Source organism: Dreissena polymorpha, chromosome 4 (genome assembly GCF_020536995.1).
Source record: "Dreissena polymorpha isolate Duluth1 chromosome 4, UMN_Dpol_1.0, whole genome shotgun sequence".
NCBI classification, from domain to species: Eukaryota; Metazoa; Mollusca; class Bivalvia; order Myida; family Dreissenidae; genus Dreissena; species Dreissena polymorpha.
Genome location: NC_068358.1, coordinates 44,848,243 through 44,876,063, shown reverse-complemented (window position 1 = coordinate 44,876,063; position 27,821 = coordinate 44,848,243). Strand labels below are relative to the sequence as shown.

At 33.6% G+C, this 27,821-nt stretch overlaps 1 protein-coding gene across 1 annotated transcript; it reads left to right on the top strand.

Annotated features, from left to right (window-relative positions):
* Positions 1 to 866: 866 nt before the first annotated feature.
* On the top strand, positions 867 to 23,517 carry LOC127878388 (multiple epidermal growth factor-like domains protein 11). The gene is made up of 8 exons (XM_052424913.1): positions 867 to 1,003; positions 10,178 to 10,318; positions 11,139 to 11,279; positions 11,986 to 12,126; positions 13,361 to 13,495; positions 17,063 to 17,197; positions 22,861 to 22,974; positions 23,456 to 23,517. Exons 1-8 carry the CDS (start codon positions 979 to 981, stop codon positions 23,515 to 23,517), a joined length of 894 nt encoding a protein of 297 aa, XP_052280873.1. The 5' UTR covers positions 867 to 978.
* The last annotated feature ends 4,304 nt before the right edge of the window (positions 23,518 to 27,821 follow it).

Sequence of the window (27,821 nt, the reverse complement as noted above, 5' to 3'; positions counted from 1 at the left end):
CATTAAAAAAAGCTTTGAGATTTATCTCGACAACTTCATTAAACACATTTTGTGAAACGAATTATTACTATTTTGAAGAAATTATTCGAAATGTCCTTGACGTAATTATAATGTTTTGTTTGTAAATTGTTCCCTTTTTGACGATGCTGCTTCAGCAAAGCAGCTCGTCTAAGTTATAATACCATAAAAAAATTCTTTACAATTGCGACCTATGTAAAAGACCGAGCCAGTCCGATTGAGTTAGCTAAATTTTCTCAATCGGCATACGTCGCTGATTATCATTGATAAAGGTAAAGGCAACTTGGTTCCCGTCCTCTTTCAAATTTATCGAGAGGTTAGGGACAGGAACCAGACTCGAAACTGCCAGGTGGCACTTCAAACGCTGTGACGCTGGGAAAACCCCAAATGTAGTTATTTTTAGATTTGATCGAGAATGTAACCCACCTCCCAGTTTCGCTGAATGAGTCAAGTACTACTTCCCCGTACCCCCAAATGTTTTTTCGTACCCATAATTTTTCATACCCAATTTTTTTCGTACCCAATTTTTTTTTCGGACCCATTTTTTTTCGTACCCAAATTATTTCCTCCCAAATTTTTTTTCGTACCCAATTTTTTTACGTACTCATTTTTTTTCGTACCCACATTTTTTTTCATACCCAAATTTGTTTGGCATATTTTTTTGTACCAAAATGTTCGTACCCAAATGTTTTTACGTACCCAAATACACAATTGTGGTGGTGCAGATAAACTTTAATTGATGCATTTAATTCCATCCTCTTCAAATGCATCGTCACACCAGTACTGTCAGTTCTTTGATTAAATAACAATATATAGGTTTGCGTGCGTTTTGTCTGGCTCACAGTGTGCAACGATACCCATTGGGGCGAAGGTTGCAGTAAAAAGTGTGGTCGTTGTGCGGGAGGCGTACCGTGTGATTCAAGAACTGGACATTGTGATGGGGGATGTGAGCCTGGCTACATGAACTCGCCATTATGTGATAAAGGTAAGATGTTGTATTTCATAATATTCAGTCAAAATACTTAAAGGAGATAGGCCATATCATCTTCTTAATATGTCACCACCTTCACAATCCAATTCATAAAGAGCAGTTACACAAATATAACAGTGTGTAGAAAAACTACATGTATTTTCAAGTAAACATTTATAAATGTGAAAATGTCAAATGCGGTTTATGTATTTACCCGGAAAACTGCAATATAAAATACATTAAACGACCGTAAAACAAAGAGGTTTCTTTCAATATGAAAAAGTATTTTAAATGGCATTCGATAAGAACAATGCTGGAAGGTTGCTGTTATCGGTTCCATGAACTTCTTGGACCCCATAATTTACTGTATATACATGTTGTACGTTTCGGTCATTAGTAAATTTAAGTAAAGCGTATTCTTGCTAGGCAATGACGAAAAGTAACATGAATACAATATCAGTGTACATTGTTGTATTAAGAAACTTCTTTTACTTCATATTATTCTTGATGAAATATGTTAAACTTTATTTTAAAATTATAATACATCAATTAGAAAAGTTGATAGACAACTGCAATTTTATCTAATTCCTTTTATTTAATGATCTTCAAATAAACGGAATTTCATCGATGCGCTTTAATGACAAGCTTATAAAAGATAAGCAGCGGTCGGCGTGCGACAATATATTATTCCATTATCGACAGTGAGGTTTTTTCCCTGGTTCCGAATTATATAAATTGGGCGATTATTATATGTTTGTTTGTGGAGGTAAAAACCGCTTTCACAACACAACAATTTAAATCGTTTTCTGTCAATGTGTTGGTTTGACAATTCATTATTTTGTTTACAAATTACTCGAATCAGAGAAAGGTGGATCATGAATTTATTTTTGTCAGATGTATTCATGTTGTATATACCATGATCATACAGTAAAACACGTATTGATCAGTTGGGCATATAATATTATGTTTTATTAACCGAAATATAATACTTACCTCGACTAATGCCTCGATCAACAACTTAATACTGTACTACTGTGTTGCTGACGTGGGCCCATCGTATAACACTCTGTGCTCGATTATTACCCCTCTGTCGACACTGTTATTATACAGTTCCGCTATTTTTGTTGTTTTTTCACAGTTTTTTTCACAATTTTAAATTTCTTATGGCTCATAAGAAAAATCATTATTTTACTATTCATATAATCAGATTGTTAAAGGTAAGTATTTAAATATGCATATTTTTCTATGTTTATTGAAAAAAAAAGAACAATGTATATTTTTTTCCTATTTGGTGTTAACATCGAATACAAATACATAATTATTATGAAATCGCCAAAATGCGCTGGCGTTTACATGAATGAGTGTACACAGTTTGATGGACTCAATGTCAGACATATTTTTAGCTTTTGAGAAGGGAAGTCTGCTTTTATGTCATATCTGTTATTTGTTAGAATTACGGTTACAAGGCGACTCTGCTTAGTAAAGTGTGTGCCGAGAATGGCATTTTGATTATCCATTTGGTGTCCCCGATTAACTAAATATAACTATGTTTTAGTTTTACTGATAAATTGTAATCTCATCCCTAAAAAATTTGGAATATTAAAAAAAATATATGCAAAACTAGAATTTTAATTTCTAATTGATTATTTGTATATTAGTAACAAAGTGTGAAACGAAGTTGAAACCAAGTTATCAGACTTCGGTCTGTCAATAGTTTTAGTTAGGTGTGACCGTGGTGTAGTGGTACGATGCTGGTCTTTGAATCGGAAGGCTGTGGTTTGAATCCCGCTCAGACTACGGAATTTTCCTGAAAAAAAAAATAATCCCACGCTTGCTGCTCTCCATCCGGGAATATAAATGGGTACATGTGAGGGAGATAATGTCAAACCGTCTTGTTATCTTGTCTGAATGTGGTGCTGACTTGTATAAATACAGTCTTATTATGTCAAACAGTCGTGTTATCTTGTCCAAATGTGATGTTGACTTGTCAAAATTCAGTCTTCTTATGTCAAACAGTAATCTTGTTCAAATGTGATGTTGACTTGTCAAAACACAGTTCTACTATGTCAAACCGTCGTGTTATCTTGTCCAAATGTGATGTTGACTTATATCTAAACACAGTCCTATTACGTCAAACAGTCGTGTTATCTTGTCCAAATCTGGTGCTGACTTGTCAAAATACAGTCCTATTATATCGAACCGTCGTATTATGATGTCCAAATGTGATGTTGACTTGTCAAAATACGGTCGTATTATGTGCAACAGTCGTGTTATCTTGTCCAAATCTGGAGCTAACTTGTAAGAATACAGTCCTATTTTGTCAAACCGTCGTGTTATCTTGTCCAAATGTGATGTTGACTTGTCAAAACACAGTTCTACTATGTCAAACCAACGTGTTATCTTGTCAAACTCTAGTGCTGACTTGTCAAAATATAGTCTTTTTATGTCAAACCGTCGTTATATCTTGTTCAAATGTGATGTTGACTTGTCAAAACACAGTCCTATTATGTCAACCCGTCGTATTATCGCATTTACTTGGGACTGCATTGGGCCAGATTGGTCTAGGTTAAATTGCTTTTCTTAAGCTATACATTTCAAAAAACAGCAAACATGTTTTTGTAGGCTATCATTTAAGTTTCCATTAACCAATCTTGGTAAAGCAATCTTGAATAGAGGCCTAATTTGGATTGTATATTGTATTCCTAAAAATAAAAATCCGTTTGCGTCGACAATTTTTCGTCTAGATGGAGGTTTTGCATGTAAATTCTGTGAAAAAAACAACAAATCCTTAATGTGCGGGCCTGTCAGGGGAGTTTATTTTGGCTAGTCGGTTAAAAACTAAGGTCACTGATACTAAAAAAAACAACTTTGTCCGCTCAATAGCTTGGGTTATATGGATTAGTGTATGTGTTGGTAGCTTACATTCATGCTAGCTTGGGATTGCATATTTATCTTAATCAAAGTAATAACTAAAGCGTTGAAAACCTCGTTTCATGTCCATGTAATATTTTTTGGATGTTGATTAATAGAGTAATGTTGTGTCTGTGGATTTAAATTGCTGCATTGAAAAATGTAACGGGAAAGTCAGGTTTATAAGTATATATAAGGATACAATTATAGATTAAAGCCCATGTTCAAGACATGCGGGTGAATGCGTCCTGTGAATATAACTTCTTTTTGTTTAAATGTTTACATAAAAAAATCTTGAAAATACGTTATGATTGGGACTTAAACTTATTTAGCAATAGACTGCGTCGCTGTCGTTCTCAAACCTCGTAGCTCCAAAATTTTTAAAATATTTTTTTCGTCTTTTCCGGATATATGAAGTCTGGCGCGTGTTTTGTGCTATATCTCGTAGCTCTACGCCAATCAGAGCCCTTGAAAAAGCCACGTGACGAAATGTTGTAGAATGATTGATGGCTTTTTTCCCGGCGAAAAGTCGTAGCGACGCCATTTCACCTATAGGAACGTCGTTTCATTTGGACAAATTTGACAAAAACGTTTTTATAATTTTTTTATTTGCAACTACGAGGTTTCCTATCAGGACGAATTGTCGTACCTCATAAAAATGACAAAACTGTGGTGACAAAATATCGTAGCTACCATGTCTGACTGTCAGTATGACTTATCAGTATGACTTACGCGTCTACGGCTTATACCGTATTTTGCAGCTTCATTTGTTTGGTATTTTTACAGAATTTCAATTTCTAAAACATCGTTTTAAAAAAATGAGACAGTTTTTTCTCTCTCCTGAAAAGTTGGCATTTTGTAGCAACGAGGTTTGAGAACGACAGCGACGAACATTATTATTGAGATAGTCGCTTGTCTTATATTGCTATAGTAAAACCTTGTTAACACTCTAGAAGTCTCATTTATTGTCAAATCTTCATGAAACTTTGTCAGAACATTTTTTCTAATGATGTCTTGGATGAGTTTGAAAATAGTTTCGGTCTTTTGAAAAACATGGCCTCCAGGGGGCGTGACATTTTCCTTATATGGCAATAGTTAAACCATGTAAACAGTCTAAAAGTCTCATTTAAATTCGATTGGTTAGAAAACTTGGCCGCCAGGGGGTTGGCAGTTTTTCCCATATGGCTATGGTTAAACATTGATAACAGTCTAGAAGTCCCATTACTTGTCCAATCATCATTAAATTTAGTCAGAACATTTGTTGTAATGATTTCATCGATGAGTTTGAAAATGGTTTTAGTTTGTTGAAAACTTTACCATCAGGGTAGGGGGGGGGGCGACGCGCATGTTTCCTTAAATGACTATAGTCAAACCTTGTTAACACTCTTGAAGTTACAGTTTTAGTCCAATCTTCAGGAAACTTGGTCAGCACATCTGTTGTAATATTATCTGGGCGAAAATAGCTTGGGTCCGTGGAAAATCATGCCCGCCTAGGGGCGATGCATTTTCCTTATATGGTTTTTTAACTCCAGAAGTTGCAGTTTCAGTCCTATCTTCATAAAACTTGGTCAGATGATTTGTTGTAATGATATCTTGGCTGAGTTAAAAAATGGTTTGGGTCCGATGAAAAACATGGCCGCGGAAGCATTTTGTTTATATTGCTATTATAAAATGTTGTTAACACTCTAGAACTCACATTTTTGGTCAAATCTTTATGAATCTTGGTCAGAAAATATGTTGTAATGATAGCTCGGCTGAGACATAACCACCAAGGGGGTGGGGCATTTTTCCTTTTAAGGCTATGGTGAAACCTTACTAAAACTAGAAGTGCAATGAACATTAAAGTTAGTCAGAACGCTTGTTATATTGATTTCTCGGTCTAGTTCTAAAATTCATCCGGTTTGTTGAAAAAACTTGGCTACCGGTGGCCGGGGAAATTTTCCTTATATGGCATAATGAAAACTTGTTGACGCTATATTAGCCAAATTTATTGGACAATCTGTATGAAACTTGGTCAGGACATTTGTCCCAATTATATATCGGCTGCGATTTAAAATGGGACATGTGAGCTTCGAACTACGTCACTAGGTCAAATAAACGAACATATCTACACACTTGAAGTCACTTGTTGGTCCAATCATAATGAATCAGTTAGCACTTTCTCAGAATAGTCTAGTTCCTTTTGATCTCAGGTCAGCGCCTTAGGGCCCATGGTCCTTTTGTGTTTGAAGAGGACTAGCAGTGTTCGCTTAACGCACTCGTTAAGTTTAACGTGCAATATCTCCATAGCACTATTTCAACTACAGGTATTCATCACGATTATGTTCGGAGTCATTGTGTGAGGTCACTAAATAAGTTCCATAACTATGATTTGCAATTTAGCCCAATTTTTCACTTTTTGCAGTTAAAACTTTGTTTAAGATCAACATGAAACATCTCCATATCTACTACGTATATTTAAAAAAAACATATGTGTTCAGTATCCTTATGAACATTCACCGATCAAGACCTAAAACTTTAATCTGCTTTGTACTTTAAAATGTCCGTTTACGGTTTTCTGGCAAGGAGTTATTTAGGTTAATGTGTGCATGCAACAAATAAATACCTCTGTTACTTCTACAGCTATTTATTTGCAACTTCACACAGGTCTAAGGAATCCTCATGTCGGGTCTTCTAATAAAGCCAACAGGTCTGACCTTAAAAGTATCAGAATTATTTTACTGTTTGTACTTAAGAAATTCAGGTAAACGTTACGCGCAAGAATTTTCTATCTCTAGCTGACATGTAGACCTTTTATATGGATGCATTTGGGGTCAAAATCAATGTAAAGAGATAAAACGCTGAAATTGTGTGTGTATGTAGGTTACATGCACACCAAGGATTGTATTGCGTTCGTGAACAGTTGAATCAATGTCACTGTATATTGCAACAAGAGTTTCTGCTCGAAAACTAAAGGTTGAATGAAATTTTTGTGATGTAATTTGTTTAAGAATTCTGTACATGCAGACATATAATGGATTTGTATTTTAGACAATTTGGGTCAAGATTATAGCTATTTAAATTTGAAAAATAGTTTCAACTTAATAACTCCAGTTTGCTTGCAAAGTAAATACAACTTTTAGCTAAATTAGAACGTTCATAATCTACTTTCTTGGCATGGTCACATTACTGGTTTTAATGTATCCATCAGCTTTAAGTTTATATTAAGTATATAATCACTCAATGCGTTCAGCTTGAAATATTCTTTTGTAGTCATTATATCAGGTGACTGACAATAAATGTACATTGTATTTCAAAGCGGAAAAAAGTCCAGCGCTCTCATATTATTGTTGCCTAATTCAAATTTTGAATAGATTGTTTTAATTATTATCACACCAGATCATGGTGAGCTTTTGTGTTCACGTACGATGTGCGACGTTAATCCGATTACTGTATATATATAGGTATCAAAGAAAGGTACTTTCTCGGTTGCCAACCATTGACACGTGTGAAGTCAATCTGTGACCCATACAAATCGTGTTGCACTTCCGGAGATGTGTCGCATATCGGGAGCCAAATTTTACCCTCATAGAAACCCGCATGGAACTTATATGCACATATTTGGAATAGTCTGCTGAAAACGTCATTTAAAACTCAATTTGGTAGCATGCGACGATGGAATTTGGTGACCAAACTGCATAAATAAATGCAGTGTTTGTAATAATAAAAGAATGCAACAAAACCAATGGCGTGTGCAAATAAGGGTACACAGATGGTTACAAAGAGTCGGCACACTGTGGTCATGGAAACAAATTATATTCGCAAATTAATTATTTTTTAAAAGAAATTAAAGACATTAAATTCAATAAAAAATAATAATACCAATACTATTACTACTACTACTACTACTACTACTACTACTTCTACTACTACTACTACTACTACTACTACTACTACTACTACTACTACTACTACTACTACTTCTACTACTTCTACTACTACTACTCCTCCTCCTCCTACTACTACTACTACTACTTCCTCTTCTACTACTACTACTACTACTTCTACTTCTACTACTACTACTACTACTACTACTACTACTACTACTACTACTACAACTACTACTTCTACCACTACTACTACTACCACTATTACGACTACTACTTTTACTACTAATCAAACTATGAATACATAACGCGTTGTTTGAGTCAGAATTCACAATCGCAAGTTATCGCGATTACGATATTGCTTGTTACGTCACTTATCTAGTTATTTATGAATAAGCGTTTCAGTCTATCAGAGGCACTTGAACCACTGCTTCCGGTGCAGTCGTGCCATTATGATTACGTTTTCAAATCGCTATGCATCTTAATCATATCCCTTAGTAATTGTTTATGTTTGAGGACGAAATGAAATATTTGAAAATGCCTAATATTCAGCTATCATGTTGTCTTTGCTGAAGGTTAGGGTCAGATAAAACTTCAAAGATACACGTAAATAATCAAAGACGAATACACGCTTTTGAAGCTAGTATGAAATTTGCATTCTATAATGGCCAGTTGCTTCTTGCGAGGTCTTTTCTTTATGGTTACGAGTTGAACTCGCTTTGCATTTAATCATATCCCTTCGTAATTGTTTACGTATGAAAACAGAGCGACCTTTACAAAACATGTGTAGTATTTAGTTATCGCATTGTCTTGGCAACTGGTTAGGGTCAGATAAAACTTCAAGAACTGCTGCCGAGATAAAAACAAGGCAATCTTACATTGAACATAGTTAATAACAAGAATATAAAGCCTCGATATGTAAGATGTCTATGATCATAATTTAAGTACCAGAAAGGTCGCTAAGATTCCTCTATTAAACTGAAAAGTTTTATTAAAATGACTATATTTTAATTTATGTTTGAATAATAAATCTGTTCTCAAACGCACTCAAATATTGTGTTTTCTTCATACATTTAATTGTCTGAAAACGCGTGTTCTCGTTTATTCTGGCAAATGGTTAATCCGGCAATCTTGAACCTTGATATGCCCTAAGGGGTCGTCATGACATACAAAAGGTTCCTGGTCTCGATGATGACCAGCCCTACGCTGAAGTTAGCTTAACAGGTTATTATTCCGCATTCATTCGCAAAAACTGGTTATAATTTTACAAATATTTGATCGAAATATTTTTCAATATATATTTTTAAATACAAACTACACATAAACAATGATTTTCATCAATATAAAGTACATTTTTGTCCATTTTTATTAACTTATTATTATACGCATATTTGTTTTGGACAAATGGATCACAGACTTTTTTCAACCGCGATAAAATGAAGTGTGTGATCATAAATTAACACCCCTTGCTAAATTAACACCCCGCAAAGTGTAATGCAATTATTATTTAAAAAACAACAATACATTAACACAATTTATCGTTATACATAAACTAAACGTATTTGAATTGCTTGACATCCACTTTAATTTGTAATTCGATGCATCTTTCATATTATTTTGGTATCATTTGATGATTTACGTACAAACAAACAATTGCTAATTCGTTTGAATAAGGAACACGGAACTAGTTCTTTTTTCCGTATTCGTTAATTTATTAATCAATCTTTTTGTTTTTGATTTTTTTACGATGCGCTTGAAAAAAGGAATATTAAACTAGAAAACGGAACCCACTTATTCTCTATTTATATGCATGGCCTTTCACTGAAACCGCAATGCCATTTATTGCAGTAAAACTGTTTCTGAAAACAAGGTTTAAGTTGGATCACTACTTGATTATTTATAATTTAAAGCGAGTATCCACGATTTTTGTATGTGTTAAATTATAATTTCTTTAACACTGTGTTTTGAAGAACAGTATTGCAGACCATTTACGCAACCATAGTTTTGGTACAAACAATATGTAATGCAGATGATCTGTAAGTTTTTTTAAATCAAATTCCTTTTTCCTGTTGACACTAAGCTTTTTTAGATTTTTGGCAATATATATTTAAGTAGTTGAGATGTTTTACAAAAAGGAATAGATTCTAATAAGTATATGTGTGTAAGTATGTAAATATTGGTACACGTGTATGTTGCGAAATAATTAAGAACATGAACACATCCGATTTGGAATTACTTTCAAGTAAATGTATGCAGATCCGCGTGTATTTCGAAACGTAAACTTTTTATCCCAAATTAAATCGTGTTCTTTGTTAAATAAAACTCCATAATAATTGTATAAAATATATGTATTTCTGCATCAGATTTGAATGGTTCATAGATGTAATCTATTTAGTATGTACTTTGCTTGCAGCGTGCTTAAATGGAAGGTGGGGCGAAGACTGCAATCGTGTATGCGGTCGTTGCCAGGGAAACACACTATGTGATAAGCGGACTGGAGAGTGTCCTGGAGCGTGTGAGCCTGGTTATCAGACAACACGTTTATGTGATACACGTAAGATGTTATATTTAAATACACAAACCCATGTATAATGCGATACAATCATCCTTATTTTATAACAATCAAAACTTAACTGATTCTCCATCATCAGTTTTTTCAATTTATTATGTGTTTCCAATTTCTAAGTATATTTGGTTTTTATGTACGTTAGCTATTAAAATCCAATCAAAACTGATGAATGCACGATCTAGTGAAACGTACTCGTTGTATGATATTATTTTCTTTAACACTGTGTATTGAGTAAGAACATCTTCTCGCCATTTACGCAATGTTTGTATGTAACAATAAAAATGTAAGATAATTTAGCTAAACTGTTTGTTGTTTTTCCAATTTAAAGTTTGTAGACACATAGCTACTTTACTTGGTATTAAATATTTCAGTATTTAAGATGTTTTATAAAACAGTAATAATGCGATTTGATTTATTGGCTAAAACATACTTTTATCAGTATAAAAGATGCGTTGCACGTGTTATTTGCGCGCCTAACCAAGGGTGAACCAACACATTTAATTGAAAATTATAGTTATGTTTAAATTTGAAGATTTGCTTGTATTCGGATCTAAAGCTCTTTGAACATGAAATAATTGTGTTATCTTGTTTGTTGTATTATACTTCACCATTTGTGTATAAAGAGACATGCTTCACTGCATAGCATCTGAATGGCTCATAGAAGTAAATCTACGTAGTATGTAATTTGCTTGCAGCGTTCTTAAATGGAAGCTGGTGAAAATGATTGTATTAAGATTAAAAATTGACTGCATAGTATCTGAATGTTCATATATGTAAATTTGTGTTATGTGTAATTTGCTTGTAGCGTGCTTAAACGGAAACTGGGGCGATGGATGCAATCGACAATGCGGTCGTTGCCAGAGACCCGGAATATGTAATCCGCGGACTGGAGAGTGTCCTGGGACGTGTGAGCCTGGTTATCAGACAACACGTTTCTGTGATACACGTATGATGTTATTTTTAAATACACTAATCCATGTACAGTGTAATAAAAGCATCATTATTTTATATCAACCAAAACATAACTTATTATACGTAAATAAATGACTCAATTTATATTTGTTTATAATTACTTAGCAATTGGGATTTTTTATTCGAAGATCCTTAGATATTAGCATCCATTCAATGTTTGCGAATGCACGACCTAGTGGAATGTACCTGTTGTATGAAATAGTTTCCTTTAACACTTTGTTTTAACGAAGAGTATTGCAGACCATTTATGCAATCATAGTTTTGTAACAACCAATATGTAAAATTATCCAGATGTAATTTTAGGTTTAATCAAATTCCATTTTTGTAGACAATAAGCTACAATAGATAACAATAGATATTTAAGTAGTTCAGATGTTTTATAAAAAAGGAAGTCCGCGAATAGATTTTGTTAAATGTATGTGTGTAAGTATGTAAGTATTGGTACACGTATAAAGTCTGTTGCGAACTAATTTAGAACACGAACATATCCAAATTTGAATAACTTTCACGTACAAGTTTGCAGAGTCGCGTGCATTTCGAAACGTAAGCTTTTTATCCCAAAATAAATCGTGTTTTTTGTTGAATAATAGTACATAATTAATGAATAAAATATATGTTTTACTGCATAACATTTGAATGATTCATATATGTAATCTATTTGGTATGAAATTTGTTTGCAGTGTGCTTAAATGGAAGGTGGGGCGAAGACTGCAATCGCCAATGCGGTCGTTGCCAGGGAAACACACTATGTGATAAGCGGACTGGAGAGTGTCCTGGAGCGTGTGAGCCTGGTTATCAGACAACACGTTTATGTGATACACGTAAGATGTTATATTTAAAGGGATCTATTCACGGTTTGGTAAATTGACAAAATTGAAAAAAGTTGTTTCAGATTCGCAAATTTTCGTTTTAGTTATGATATTTGTGAGGAAACAGTATTACTGAACATTTACCAAAGTCCAATATAGCCATTATATGTATCTTTTGACGATTTGAAAACCTAAAATTTATAAAGCGTTGCAACGCAAAACGATTGAATAATTTGGAGAGTTTTGTTGTTGTCGTCTAAATTTACGAAACTACAAAGATTGCTTTTATAAGGTATAAAATACATAAACTGTGTATCTCCGGCGGAATAGCCGAGAGGGCTAATGAGTTTTTACTTCAGACTAACTCCAGGACTCCGGGGGTCACTGGTTCGAGCCCTGATGCTGGCTCCTTTTTTTTCCTTTTTTAAATTTTATTCATGATTTTTTACTGGAGGTTTTAAGATCTAATGTTTACATTTATCAATATGAAGCATTTAATGACAAACTTAAAAATATGCCAAAATCTGTGAAAAGGCCCTTTTAAATACACAAACCCATGTATAATGCGATTCAATCATCCTTATTATATAACAATCAAAACTTAACTGATTCTCCATCAGCAGTTTACTCAATTTATTATGTGTTTCCAATAACTAAGTACTTTGGTTTTTATGTAAGAAGATCCTTAGCTATTATAATCCAATCAAAACTGATGAATGCACGATCAAGTTTAACGTACTCGTTGTATGAAATTGTTTTGTTTAACACTAGCACTTTACCATTTCGTTCATATTTGACTACAATAACCGCATTCGTCTTTTTATTCGGATCGGAGTTAGTGTTCGTGTCGTATGAATAGATATCGTTGCTGGAAATTAAAATGATCTGTAAGACTAAATTTAGATTCACATCGTACATGCATGATATACATGCTGGCGAATTCGACTGTACAAACATTTTCGATTTCAGAATTAAATATCTGGATTTTTTCAATTTTCGACAGATGTGCTTCTTAACTTTTATTTTAATCTATATTGAAATAAATGATTAATAAGTTTTTACACGTTTTATATAAATTCATTAATATGTGACAAAATCGTGCATACTCACTTTATTTCATGGAAAGTTATCAGAAACACGAATTTGAATTAACGTAAAACTAGTTATTTTTATTATATGTTTGTACCAAAACAAGAGGTAAGCCATTCATTTTACCACAAAGAATGTTCTCATGTTTTTTTTCCAGACTGCCCACTTGGAAGTTACAGCGTTAACTGTTCCAAGCAATGCCCTTGCCGTTTGGGCCCATGCGACGGTGTTACTGGTGCATGTGGAAATGGTGGCTGTAAAGACGGATGGACAGGAATAGCGTGTAATGAAAGTGAGTTTTCAATCGCTATAAAATAAAAACCAAATAAACGAGCATAACACTAATAACTAATATTTGTAAATATCATAAGGTAGCGTCAGAATATAACACTCTAGAAAACTGGCGACATGTTGACCTCTTTAGATTCTAACATTTGGAAAGATATGTATGAACACATATATTTTGTACAGTGATTTCGGTATTGATTTGGATTTAAGGTAGCGCACCCCTAATGATTTCCCGCGATTTCTTCAAAGATTGAAGAGCCTAATATAGGTGCCGTAGCCTAGTGGTTAAGCCGATAGACTAGAAATCTTTTGGGATATTCCCGCGCATGTTCAAATCTTGCCGACGACGTATACTTTTTTGCGACGCGTTTTATTTCTTTCCTATCGTAATTTGATTTAATATGGCATATAAGCTATGTTTATAGTGAAATATGTTGCAATGTTTATGTACATTCTTCAATTTTTAAAATTAAAACAACGTTATGGCTTAATTGGGTGATTTACTGCTGAAAATACGAACCATGCATGTTGCATTTGTATTTTTATTTCAAAAAGTAAACGGTAAATCTGTCCATTTCTTGGTAAGTGTACTGTTTATAGTGTATCTATCAAAACTAAGTTCAAAATATTAATTAAAAGATACTATTTTGAATTTTATGACACATTGTTTTTAACCAACCCAATTTCTACTTGACTAAAACCACTTACATTTCATGGCGCTCTTCCATAGATAACAAGTTATAAAAAATGAATTACTGAAAAAGAAAACTTTTTTCATCTTGTTCAAACTTTAAACACCTTTACTGCATCTGTACACATCAACTGCATGCCTATATTTGGAAATCTGGATGAATTATGGAACTTTCATATACCCTAGGGGTGCACACAAACTGGAAAAAAGCCGAGAGTGGGGGTGTTTTTAAAAAGATCAGTATATGTTTTAAGCATGGAAAGACTCCCTAAAAATTTGCATGTAGTTCAGTGAAATAATGCTGATTAAGAAAATAATAGGCTAGATTATATTTGGATAGGTGCCCATTACGTTTGCGCTACCTTAACCGGATAAACGGAAATCTCATGTACAGTGTTATCATGTTTTTACACAGAACACACCGTATACTTACCAAAACACGCTTGCTTAATGAAGTCAAAGCAAAAAAAACAACGATCTAAACATAACGCAAAACTGGACACTTTTGAAGTCCTTTTTATTGTAAAAAGACATAAATTAAAAGGGCCGTTTAACTTTTTGGTAAATTGACACAATTAAGAAATGTGTTTCAGATTCGAAAAATTTCGTTTTAGTTATGATATTTTTGAGGAAATATTAATACTGACCAATTACCATGCTCTTAAATATCCATCATACGCATCTTTTGACGATTTGAAAACCTGAAAATTATAAAGCGTTGTGCGACGCGAAACGATTGAATAACTCGGAAAGTTCTGTTGTTGTCCTTATATTTTGGGATACTACGAGGATTGCTTATATAGGTAAAAAAAACAAACATAAATGAACATTTATGGTCGACTGGTCTAGGCGGGAGGCTTTTTACTCCTGGACTCCAGGGGTCAGTGGTTCGAGCCATGTTGAGGGTTACTTTTTTTCCTTTTTTTAAATTGTATTATTGTTTTTTTACTGAAGATTTTTAGATCAAATGTTTAAATTTATCAATATTAAGCATTTAAATACTAGCTTCAATACATGCCAAAATCTGTTAAACGGCCCCTTGAAACCAAAGTTACAAAAACGTTTCGGAGCATTTGTCTTATAAGATATAAATATGCAAACGGGATGTTCACACATGCATACGACTATGTATTAAATTGCAATAACATTCCATCCATGCACATTTTGGGGTAGCTGCTCCCCTATATGATGACTTGACTATATAATCTGATTCCATCTTGATGATTGTTGCCGCAATAATCAATGTGCATATTGATGGACGCAGCTGCACCGTACGTCACCGTACGTAACCGATTAAATACAGTCATATACGGTAATCTTGGGCGCCCGGTTACTTTGCGCGCTTCACAGTTTTGCATGTTAGTAAAATTCGTCTTATTTTCTACATGTACTGTTGTTATTCATGTTATCGACAAATTTTATTATTATATTCCAGTATTATCTACATTGTTCTTCAGCAATAATTACTATTTGCAATCGGAATTTCAACGAATTATTCACTTTGTCAGAATTTTAAAAATAATATCATATACTGTATTTGATAAAATTTTGTTATTTCCTGACACAGTTACTATTAGTTAATCGACTTGAACTGAGTTATAAACAGAAAACGTGTGCTTTGACCTTTAACCATCAAAATCCAAGTAATTTTTGTAAAGCCTGTCATACGCAAAGATCGCACTTGTTATCTACGGGGAGTCTGATAAACCAGAAACATATAAAATGGTTAAACATATTTCTTTGAGTATGTTCGTCTAATAACACTTCTGTTAAATAGCTGATTGAGGTTTAATGCTCAAACAAAACATTAAAGACCATCGTCAATCAATCCATACAGGCCATCGTCAAACAATCGCAAGCATTGTTTTTTTTGTGATTAAAGAATTCTGTCGTGATGCAAAAATAAACACTAAGTTACTTACAATATTTTATATTTCAGATAAATAAGTTTATTTCAGTAAACGAATTTTACAGCCTTCAAGTAAATTTTTTTTTTCAAAAGTGCGTTAGGTTTCGAGACAATAGAATTGTTAAAGAAATGTGTATCAATTTAATATGCATTCGGAAAGCGCTTGATATATTGTTGGAGATACGTTTGTACATGTATTTTTAAAAGTTGATTGGAATTATATATGGTCATTAAAGCATTACTTTATAATATGATTTCGATACAATGTAAATACGCCTATTAAGTGTTTCTAAAAGCATGGTTATAGACGGATCACTACTTGATTATTTATAATTTAAAGCGAATATGCAAGATTTTTTATATATGTTAAATTGTAATATATTGATAAAAATATGTTACAATAATACAAAATAGGCAAGCCAATGTATTCATTGAAGACGAATTTCATAGAATGCAGCAAAGACAAATTAGCGCCCCGACCCGATTGTGACAAAGATATTTCGTACATATGTGCCTTCAATAACCGAAGCATTCGTCTTTTTATTAGGATCGGAGTTCGTGTGCGTGTGTCGTATGAATATATATCGTTGCAGGAAATTAAAATGATCCGTTAAACTAAATTTAGATTCACATCGTACATTGCATGATATACATGCTCTCGAATTCGAATGTAAATACATTTTCGATTTCAGAATTAAATATCTGGCTTATTTCTCATTTTATTTACTTATTTTCTTCAGAACTTTATTTTAATTTATATTGAAATATATGTATAATAAGTTTTTTGCACATTTTATATAAATTCATAAATATTTGACAAAATCGTGCACACTCGCTTTGATTCATTGAACGTTATCGGAAACACGAATTTGAATTAAAGTAAAACTAGTTATTTTTATTATATGTTAGTACCAAACCAAAAGGAAAGCCATTCATTTTACCAAAAAGAATGTTCACATTGTTATTTCCAGACTGCCCATTTGGAAGGTACAGCGTTAATTGTTCCAAGCAATGCCATTGCCGTGTGGGCCCATGTGACGGTGTAACTGGTGCATGTGGGAATGGTGGCTGTAAAGACGAATGGAGAGGAATGGCGTGTAATGAAAGTAAGTTTTAAATCACTGTAAAATATAAACCAGAGAAACGAGCATAACACAACTATCTTATATTTGTTAATATCATGAGGAAGCATCAGCATATAACACTCTAGAAAACTGGCGACATGTTGACCTCTTTAGATATTGACATTTGGAAAGATATGTATGAACACATATATTTTGTACAGTGATTTCGGTATTGATTTTGGATTTAAGCGGATAAACGGAAATCTCAAGCACAGTCTAAATTGTTATCATGTTTTGCACAGGTCACCGTATACTTACCAAAACACGCTTGCTTAATTAAGTCAATGCAATTACAACATCGATTTAAAAATTACGGAAACCTGGACACTTTTAAAGTCAGTTTCATTGTAAAAAGACATACATTAAACCAAAGTTACAAAAAAGTTTCGGAGCATTTTTTAATAAGATATAAATATGCAAACACATGCATTAAATATGTGTTAAATGGCAACAACATGCAATCCATGCACATTTTGAGGTAGCTGCTACTCTATATAATGACTCGATGATATAATATGCTTCCATCTTGATGATTGTTGCCACAATAATCAATGTGCAATTTGATGGACGCATCTGCACCGCATTTACGTCACCGTACGTTACCGATTAAATACAGTCATATATGGTAATCCTGGGCGCCCGGTTATTTTGCGCACTTCAGAGTTTGGCATTTTAGTAAATTTCGTCTTATTTTCTACATTAACTGTTGTTATTCATGTTATCGACCAATTGTATTATAATATTTCAGTATTAACTACATTGTTCTCCAGCAATAATTACTATTTGCAATCGGAATTTCAACGAATTATTTACTTTCTCAAAATTTGTTCAATAATATCATATATTTGATAATAATTTTATTATTTCCTGACACAGTTTTTATAAGTAAATCGACTTGAACTGAGTTATAACAGAGAACGTGTGCTTTGACCTTTATTATACAATCCAAGTAAATTTTTTAAAGCCTGTCATACGCAAAGATTGCACTTGTTTATCTACGGGGAGTCTGATAAACCAAAAACATATAAAATGGTTAAACATATTTCTTTAAGTATGTTTGTCTCATAACACTTCTGTTAAATAGCTGATTGAGGTTTTATGATCAAACATAAGATTAAAGACCATCGTCAATCAATCCATACAGACCCTCGTCAAACAATCAAAAGCATTGGTACTTTGTGATTAAAAAAAATTTCAGTCGTGTTGCAAAAATGAACACTAAGTTACCTATAATATTTAAAATTTCAGATAAATAAGTTTATTTAAGTAAATGCATGTTTAAGCCTTCAAGTAAATATTTCAATAATTTTTCAGAAGTGGGTTAGGTTACGAGAAAATAGAATTGTTAAAGAAATGTGTATAAATTTAATGTGCATTCGGATAGCGCTTGATTTAATGTTGAAGATACGTTTGTATTTTTAAAAGTCGATCGGAATTATACATGCTCAGTAAAGCATTACATTAAAATATGATTCGATCCAATGTATATACGCCTATAAAGTGCACACGAATACCGGACAATTTATTTATGTCAGATGTATTCATGTTGTATATACCATGATCATACAGTAAAACACGTATTGATCAGTTGGGCATATCATATTATGTTTCATTCACCGAAAGAATATACTATTTACCTCGACTAATGCCTCGATCAACAACTTAATACTGTACTACTGTGTTGCTGACGTGGGTCCATCGTATAACACTCTGTGCTCGATTAAAGCTCCTCTGTCGACACTGTTATTATGCAGTTCCGCTATTTTTTTTTGTTTTTCACAATTTTAAATTTCCTATGGCTCATGTTGGAGATAAATCCAAAAGGTGTAACAGTTTGACGTCACTCTTAAGCGACAATGCATAACGATGTTACATGACCATTAAAATTAAAAAAAAAACATTATTTTACTGTTCATATAGTCAGATTGTTTAAGGAAAGTATTTAAATATGTATATTTTTCTAAATTTATTAAAAAAAATAATTGAACAATGTATACTTTTTCCTATTTGGTGTTAACATCGAATACAAATACATAATTATTATGAAATCGCCAAAATGCGCTAGCGTTTACATGAATTTGTGTACACAGTTTGATGGACTCAATGTCAGACATATTTTTAGCTTTTGAGAAGGGAAGTCTGCTTTTATGTCATATCTGTTATAGGTTAGAATAACGGTTACAAGGCGCCTCTGCTTAGCAAAGTGTGTGCCGAGAATGGCATTTTGATTATCAATTTGGTGGCCCGATTTACTGAAGATAACTATGTTTCAGTTTTACTGATATATTGTAATCTCATCCCTTAAAATTTGGAAAATAAAAAAATATATGCAAAACTAGAATTTTAGTTTCCAGTTTATTTATTGTTTTCGTAGTTACAAGGTGCAAAACGAAGTTGAAACCAAGTTATCAGAGTTCGGTTTGTCGGTTAATAGTTTTAGTTAGGTGTGACCGTGGTGTAGTGGTACGATGCTAGTCTATGAATTGGAAGGCTCTTGTTCGAATCCCGCTTAGGAATTTTCCTGAGAAAAATAATAATCCCACCCTTGCTCCTCTCCACCAAGGAGTTTAAATGGGTACATGTGAGGGAATTAAGCAACTGTGCCACGCTGGCATACTGCGTCGAATGTAAGAGGACGACTTATATCACAGTGATCGAGGGGTAAATGTGAAGTCTGTTGTAGCTGAGTCTATTATCATAATTAGACTTACAAATCCATTCCTTTCATTTGAATTGACAAAGCTTAATGAAACGTTGGACATAGCAAGCTTGTGTGGGGATCTTCATTGGCATTGTACTTTGGCATGTAGAAAATATGTTCTCGATCAATAAAATGAGTTTGAATGGAGATATTTTACCAAACTTTTTTTTGCAGGTATTTTGTATGAATTCTTAACTTGGGACTGCATTGGGCCAGATTGGTCTAGGTTAAATTGATTTACTTAAATTATACATTTCAAAAACAGCACACAGCTTTTTGTAGGCTATCATCCATTAACCAATCTTGGTATAGCACTCTTGCTAGAGGACTAATTTTGGATTGTATATTGTATTCCTAAAAAAATCAAAATCGGTTGCGCCGAATAACTTTCGTTTAGATGCAGGTTTTGCATTTAAATTATGTGAAATAAATCCAAAAATAAAATCTTAATGTGCGGGCCTGTCATGGGAGTTTATTTTGGCCAGTCGGATAAAAATCAAGGTCAATATTAAAAAAACAACAACTTTTCCGCTCAATAGCTTGGGTTATATGTATTATTGTTTAGACATTGTATGTGTTCGTATCTTTCATTCATACTAGCTGGAATTGCATATTTATCTCAATCAAAGTATTAACTAAAGCGTTGAAAACCGGGTTTCATGTTGATGTCATATTTTTTGGATGTTGATTATTAAAGTAATGTGGTGAATGTGGACCTAAATTGCTGCATTATTGAAAAATTCAACCACAAATGGGAAAGTCAGAGACATAACTTTATACAAGGATCCAATTATAGATTAACGCCCATGTTCAAGACATTCGGGTGAATGCGTCCTGTGAATATAACTTCTTTTTGTATAAATGTTTTAAAAAAAACATGAAAAATACGTTATGATTGGGACTTATACTTATTAAGCATTAGGGATTGTCGCTTTCCTTATATGGCTATAGTAAATTTTTGTTAACACTCTAGAAGTCTCATTTATTGTCCAATCTTCATTAAACTTAATCAGAACATTTTTTTGCTTAATTAATATAATTAAAGTAAATGATATATTAGATGAGTTCGAAAATGGTTTCGGTCTGTTGAAAAACATGGCCTCCAGGGGGGTGTAACATTTTCCTTATATGGCTATAGTAAAACATTTTTACAGTCTAGAAGTCTCATTTTAAGTCCGATGTCCATGATACTTTGTCAGAACATGTGTCCTTATAATATCTTGGACGAGTTTTGAAAATGGATCAGGTTGGTTAGAAAACATGGCCGCCAAGGGGCAGGAAGTTTTTCTCAAATGGCTATGGTAAAAACTTGTTAACACTCTAGAAGTCCCATGAATTGTCAAATCTTCATTACATTTAGTCAGAACATTTGTTGTAATGATATTTTCGATGAGTTTGAAAATGGTTCCAGTCTGCTGCAAAATGTGGCCATCAGGGGGCGCGCATGTTTTCTTATAGTCCAATCTTCATGAAACTTGGTCAGAACATTTGTTGTAATGATATCTGGGCTGAGTTCAAAAATGTTTTGGTTCCACTGAAAAACATTTTACTTTTATGGCTATTGTAAAACCTTGTAAACACTCTAGAATTTACATTTTTGGTCAAATATTCATGAATCTTGGTCAGAAAATATGTTGTAATGATAGCTCGGCTGAGACATGCCCCCAGGGGGAGGGGCATATTTCCTTATAAGGCAATGGTAAAACCTTACTTACACTAGAAGTCACATGTTGAGTGCAATCAAAATTAAAGTAAGTCAGAACGCTTGTTATATTGACTTCTCGGTCTTGTTATTAAATTCTTCCGGTTTCTTGGGAAAAAAACATTCACCGATCAAGAAATAGACTCTAATCTGCTTTGTACTTTGCAATATCTGTTTAAGGCTTTCTGGAAAGGTGTAATTGGGGTTAAAGTTTTCATTCAACATGTAAATACCTTAGTTACTTCTACAGCTATTTATTTGCAACTTCACACAGGTCTTAGGAATCGTCATGCCGGGTCACCTATCAAAGTCAATAGGTCTGACCTTAAAGGGGCATTTTCACAGATTTTGGCATGTTTTGAAGTTTGCTATTAAATGCTTTATAGTGATAAATGTAAACATAAATGTAAACATTATAGCTCCAGTAAAAAAACATGAAACAATGATGATAATATGTTTAATTTATCACACTTCAAATGTCATTAATTTATACCAAGGGCATTAATAGTGTTTTATGCTTAAATTTGAAGTACGTAGCACGTACTCTTATCTTTTTGATGATTTTCATTATCCAAGTAAAGCTTTTATTTGAATAGTTAATTTAAAATAGTTCTGTTTAAGCAACAGGACAACACGCACACATATGCGCACTTGCGAATGCATGCACACAGACAACCATTCGATTCACATACACTCTACTTTAGAGAAATATCCCGTCACAGTCAACTCGATAATTTAAAAATGTAAGTTCCATGTCTGTCCTTTAATCCGGCCTCGTTTCCTTTTACGAAAGGTCCTGCGTGCCAACTAAAATAATCGAAAACAAATGGTTCGAATGCTGCGAAAAAGAAAGTGCTGCTTAAAGTCGACATATGAATATCATTTAAAACGAGCGGATTTACAAATACGACCCCTTACACTGGAATTGTAAATATACATTTCCGTATAATATCTCAGGATCTTATAACTCAAATTATTTAAGCTATTGGTATGATAGTTAATGTGAATGAAGGGACTAACGCCTATTGATTTTACAGCCAACGGGTAAATGTTTAAGATCACATAGGGTTGTATCATAAAAAGTAAACCATTGCGTTGCCGAACATTTTGTAGAGAACGGATCGTCCTGATACTGACACCTGTTACTAAGATCACAACGATGTACAAGAGAATGTTTCTAAAAAAACATAAACATGCAAAGTAATAATATTCTGTAATGCTGTGTGTTTTGCAAATTTCCAGAAGTGGACGAATGTGAATCATACCCTTGCCAAAATGGCGCAACGTGCAACAACCGCCTTAACGTGTACACGTGCGACTGCCTCCCGGGCTGGACAGGAGATAACTGCCAAAACGGTAACATCACAATCGCAAATGAATACACAGTTTTATGTATATGCATAATACTTTACTCGGCATACAATACTTATTTTCTGATGCATGGAATAAATGTCGCACAAAGGTCAAACCCATAATATATGTTTAACATTTTTTTAACATCACTATCGCAAATGATTACACAATTTTAAACTGTTGCATAATACACTGCTCGGCACACAATATTCTTTTTCTAATACTTTGAATAAATGCCTCATTAAAAATGCAAACCCATAATATTTGTTCAAGGATTACTAAATCTTATGGTATACGTATAAATCTTTAAGGGACGTCTGGTGTAACACGTAGGATAAAGGGAAGTGTTTATTCAAAGTCTATAAAACATTTCGAGGTCAATTGTAAGTGTTAGTTTAATATGCTGTTACACAATTCGATTTATTCGTTTTCGTTAATAAATGTTTTAATAAACAATATTACAGCACAAGTGTTATTCATTTAGGGAACGGGCCGCAATGTTACCCGGTCAAAGTTCCAGATCACACTCAAATATCAAACATTTGAACGAAATACTTTTTGTTATATCAGTGAATTTTCAATGCATTGACGGATCTGAAACTTTTGGAAGCAGTGGTAAGGATAAAAAGTCCGTGTGTATTGTTCTCTATTTTGATCTCGACTTGTTATCTCCTGTTCTTGCATCGTACTTTCGGCTTATTACCCATTTATATCGAAAGCTCGAAACGCAAATTGCATGGTCAAGAAATTAATCTCGTGATTTCGTATCGTATTCGCGCATTATCACTTCGTCATTTCCAGATATCAAATCGTATTCTCACACCTAAGATTCATAACCTCACAAGACCGAATCGTGATCAAACTTTCCATCTTTGAATTACACGACAGGAACGCGTAAACAAGATGCTCCATGGGAAAAAGCTGTGGTACTTTGCTAAGTACTTTTCAGTCGGTCGGTGTTCAGGTCATTTCAACGATATCAAGGGGTAGATCATGCAAATTGGTATGATAGTTAATGTGCAAGAATGGACTAACGCCTATTGATTTTACAGCCAACGGGTAAATTTTTAAGATCACATAGGGTTGTGTCATAAAATGTAAACCATTGCGTTGCCAAACATTTTGTAGAGAACGGATCGTCCTGAAACTGACACTTGTTACTAAGATCACAACGATGTACAAGAGAATGTTTCTAGAAAACACTACACATGGAAAGTAACAATATTCTGTAATGAGGTGTGTTTTGCAATTTTCCAGAAGTGGACGAGTGTGCATCATTTCCTTGCCAAAACGGCGCAACGTGCAACAACCGCCTTAACGCGTACACGTGCGACTGCCTCCCGGGCTGGACAGGAGATAACTGCCAAAACGGTAACATCACAATCGTAAATGATTACACAGTTTTATATATATGCATAATACGGCAACCAATACTTATTTTCTGATTCTTTGAATAAATGTCGCACTTAATGGTCAAACCCACAATATTTGTTTAACAATTTCTTAACATCAGACTCGCAATTGATTAAACAGTTCTAAACTTTTGCATAATACACTGCTCGTAATACAATATTATTTTTCTGATGCTTGGAATAAATGCCGCATTAAAAGGACTAACTCACAATATATGTTCAAGAATTTATAAATCTTATAGTATGATTATAAATCTTTAAGGAATGTATGGTTTAACATGTCGAATAAAGAAAAGATTTTATTCAAGGTCTATTAAACATTTCGAGGTAAAGTGTAAGCTTAAGATTAATATTCTGTTACACAATTCGATTTATTCGTTTATAAACGTATGTATCAACACTATTACAGCACACGTGTTATTCATTTAGGGAACGGGTTGTAATGTTTATCCGGTCCATGTTCCAGCTCACACTTAAACTAGAAATGGCGCCGCATAGATGTTATATTAGAAGGCAATTTTGGGTGGGCAAGGCCTATGTTGGTGGGGCCCAGGGATGGGTAATGTGGACATGTATGGTCGAGATAGACCGTGTTGTCATAAGAGATGTTCAGTAATTATTTGAATTCAATTGGTGAATAAATGAAGAAGTAATGTTAAAACTAAATTTTGGTTGGGCGAGGTCTATGTGGTCGAGGCGCCCCACGGTTGGTAATGGGGCCATGCATTGTTTAGATAGACCGTATTGTCATAAGCGAATTTAAGTATCAATAAGAAGTAAATCGGTGTAGAAATGAAGAAGTTTATGTAAAATAACCTAAACAAATGAGTGCAAATCGCTGCCCCTGCCCCATCCTAACCCCCATAACTTTTGACCCAGGGGTCAGATCAAAATTCCAAATAGTGCACTGTCGCACATAGGCTCATAGCTACCATGTGTTTAATTTTCAAGGTTCTAGTGCTAGAGTTGGAGCGTGGGGATAATGAATGACACATCAGAGTCAAAGTACTGAAAGTACTGGTGTGACGATGTTTTTAAGAGGATGGATATAAAAGCATCAGTTTAAGTTTATCTACATCACCACAATTGTGTATGTGGGTAAGAAAATGTTGGGTACGAAACTAAATTTGGGTACGAAAATTTTGGGTACGAAAAAATGCCAAAACACATATTGGGTACGAAAAAAAAGTTGGGTAGGTTAAAAAATGTAGGTACGAAAAAAATTGCGTACGAACAAAAAAGTTGGGTACAAACAAATTTGGGTACAAAATTGGGGTATAAAAACAATTTTGGTTCGAAAAAAAGTGGGTACGAAAAAAATGGGTACGAAAAATGTTGGGTACGAACAAAAAATAAGGGTACGGGGGAATTTGGGTACGAACAAATATTTGGGTACGAAACAAAATTTAGGGAAGAAAAAAAAATTGGATACGAAAAACTATTTGGGTATGCAAAAACAATTGGGTACGAAAAGAAATTGGGGTACGAAAAAAATGGGTACGAAAATTTTTGGGTACGAACACAAATTTGAGGTACGGGGAATTTGGGGCTCGGGAAAAAGAATTGGGTACAAAAAAAAATAGGTATGAAAAAAAAATTGGGTACGAAACAAAATTGGGTACAAAAAATTTTGGGTACGAAAAAAAATTTGGGGGTACGGGGAAGTAGTACCCATGGACCTCTCGATACATTTTATAGAGGACGGGAACCAAGCTGCCTTCACCTTTATCAATGGCCCTGGGGTGGGTAATGTGGACATTGATGGTCGAGATAGACCGCGTTGTTATAAGAGATGTTCAGTATTAATTTGAAGTCAATTGGTAAATAAATGAAGAAGTTATGTTAAAACAAAATTTTGGGCCCAACCCCAACCCCAATTGTGCTCTCCTCCTACACTATTAGCACTAGAACCTTGAAACTTACAAACATGGTAGCTATGAGCATATGTGCGACGGTGCACTATTTGGAATTTTGATCTGACCCCTGGATCAAAAGTTATTATCATGTGCGTCGCATGTTGTTAGTAAAAAAAAAATTTTACCCATTTATTTACCCATAACTTTTGACCCAGGGGTCAAGTCAAAATTCCTAGTCTTATCCTAACACATTACATGCATTTACAGATCTGAAACGTTTGGAAAAGGTGGTAAGCATAACAAGCCCGTGTGTATCGAGCAATAACAATTCCCTTGGTTAAGAGCGGATCTGTCATCACTCAAAGATTTTTCAAATAAGTTCGTTTAAATTACGGAATGATGACCCATTAAACAACCAGATATCTAAATCTAACTTTCATGTTACATTTCGGTTGTCAAACATTATTAAATTCAGCGGTATAGAGTTGCTTATTGGCCGATAAATAATAATTCAAACATCATGCCAACCTTTTTCAATTATAACAGGATACTGAAATGCAAACTTAAGTTCGCACAGAGTTAATCATTCTGCGTTTTTGACATTGATGATATTTTATAACGATAACGATAGTGTATGTCTAATGAAAATACCGATGTATTGAATGTTAAAGCAGAAAATTAAATATTCTGATTTTTTAAATGACGGAAAAGCTCGGCTTATCTGTAATACTTTTTATTAAGATGTTGGTAAAATGTAATGCAGGACGAAGTGTAAATGAGCATATGGTGTCCTCCTTGCTATCGTGAGATTTCGAGTGAAATTCTCCCTCATGTATCCTTATTCTTGAATATTTGCTTCTTTAAGATAAAGCATGCGTTGACTTTCTTATTTTTGATTAATAATTGAATATTTTTCATTTAAAAATGCGTTTTTTTCACTATGATATTTAATCGCAAAGTTGGTCTTCCCATGGGATTTTTGCATTTTTCCATCGGTATTTTCTTTGGCCCACGGGATTTTTTCTTGTTCCCAGACAATTAATAAGTTTTTTCTAAAACAATTAATACGTTTGTCTATGCTAAGTTATCGATTTTAAGCACTGCACATGCATTTGTGCTCATTTTTGTTAAATTTTCTTTCCTATGTACCCCCCCCCCCCTCATTTTTTCATGTTAAAAAAATTCTATGGGATTTTTACTTATGTTGAGAGATTTATTCATGAAACTTCGAGAAACACTATATTTCATCCAATGATGAATTATTAGCGCGATATTTTGTTTAATCGTGTTTAAAAAAAGAAAACATCCCATGAAATATTTTTTTCCTTTGGGATTTTTTCCATGGGATTTTTTTCCAATTGAATTTTTTACAATTTCTGAAGTCGGATAAAAGTTTCTAAATGCGAAAATAATAAAAATGAGGATAATAATAATAATAATAATAATAATAATAATAATAATAGTAATAATAATAATGATAATGATAATGCTAATAATAATAATAATAATAATCATAATAATATTGTTGTTGTTTTTTTTTGCATTGGAGCTAGTTCATATATACTTAAATGTTTAATGAACC

Bases quoted from the DNA above. Each gene is read 5' to 3' on its own strand.
- LOC127878388 (XM_052424913.1), top strand. From the start codon at position 979: ATGAACTCGCCATTATGTGATAAAG. The intron at 1,004-10,177 runs GTAAGATGTTGT...CTTTGCTTGCAG, and splicing joins CTCGCCATTATGTGATAAAG to CGTGCTTAAATGGAAGGTGG. The intron at 10,319-11,138 runs GTAAGATGTTAT...ATTTGCTTGTAG, and splicing joins AACACGTTTATGTGATACAC to CGTGCTTAAACGGAAACTGG.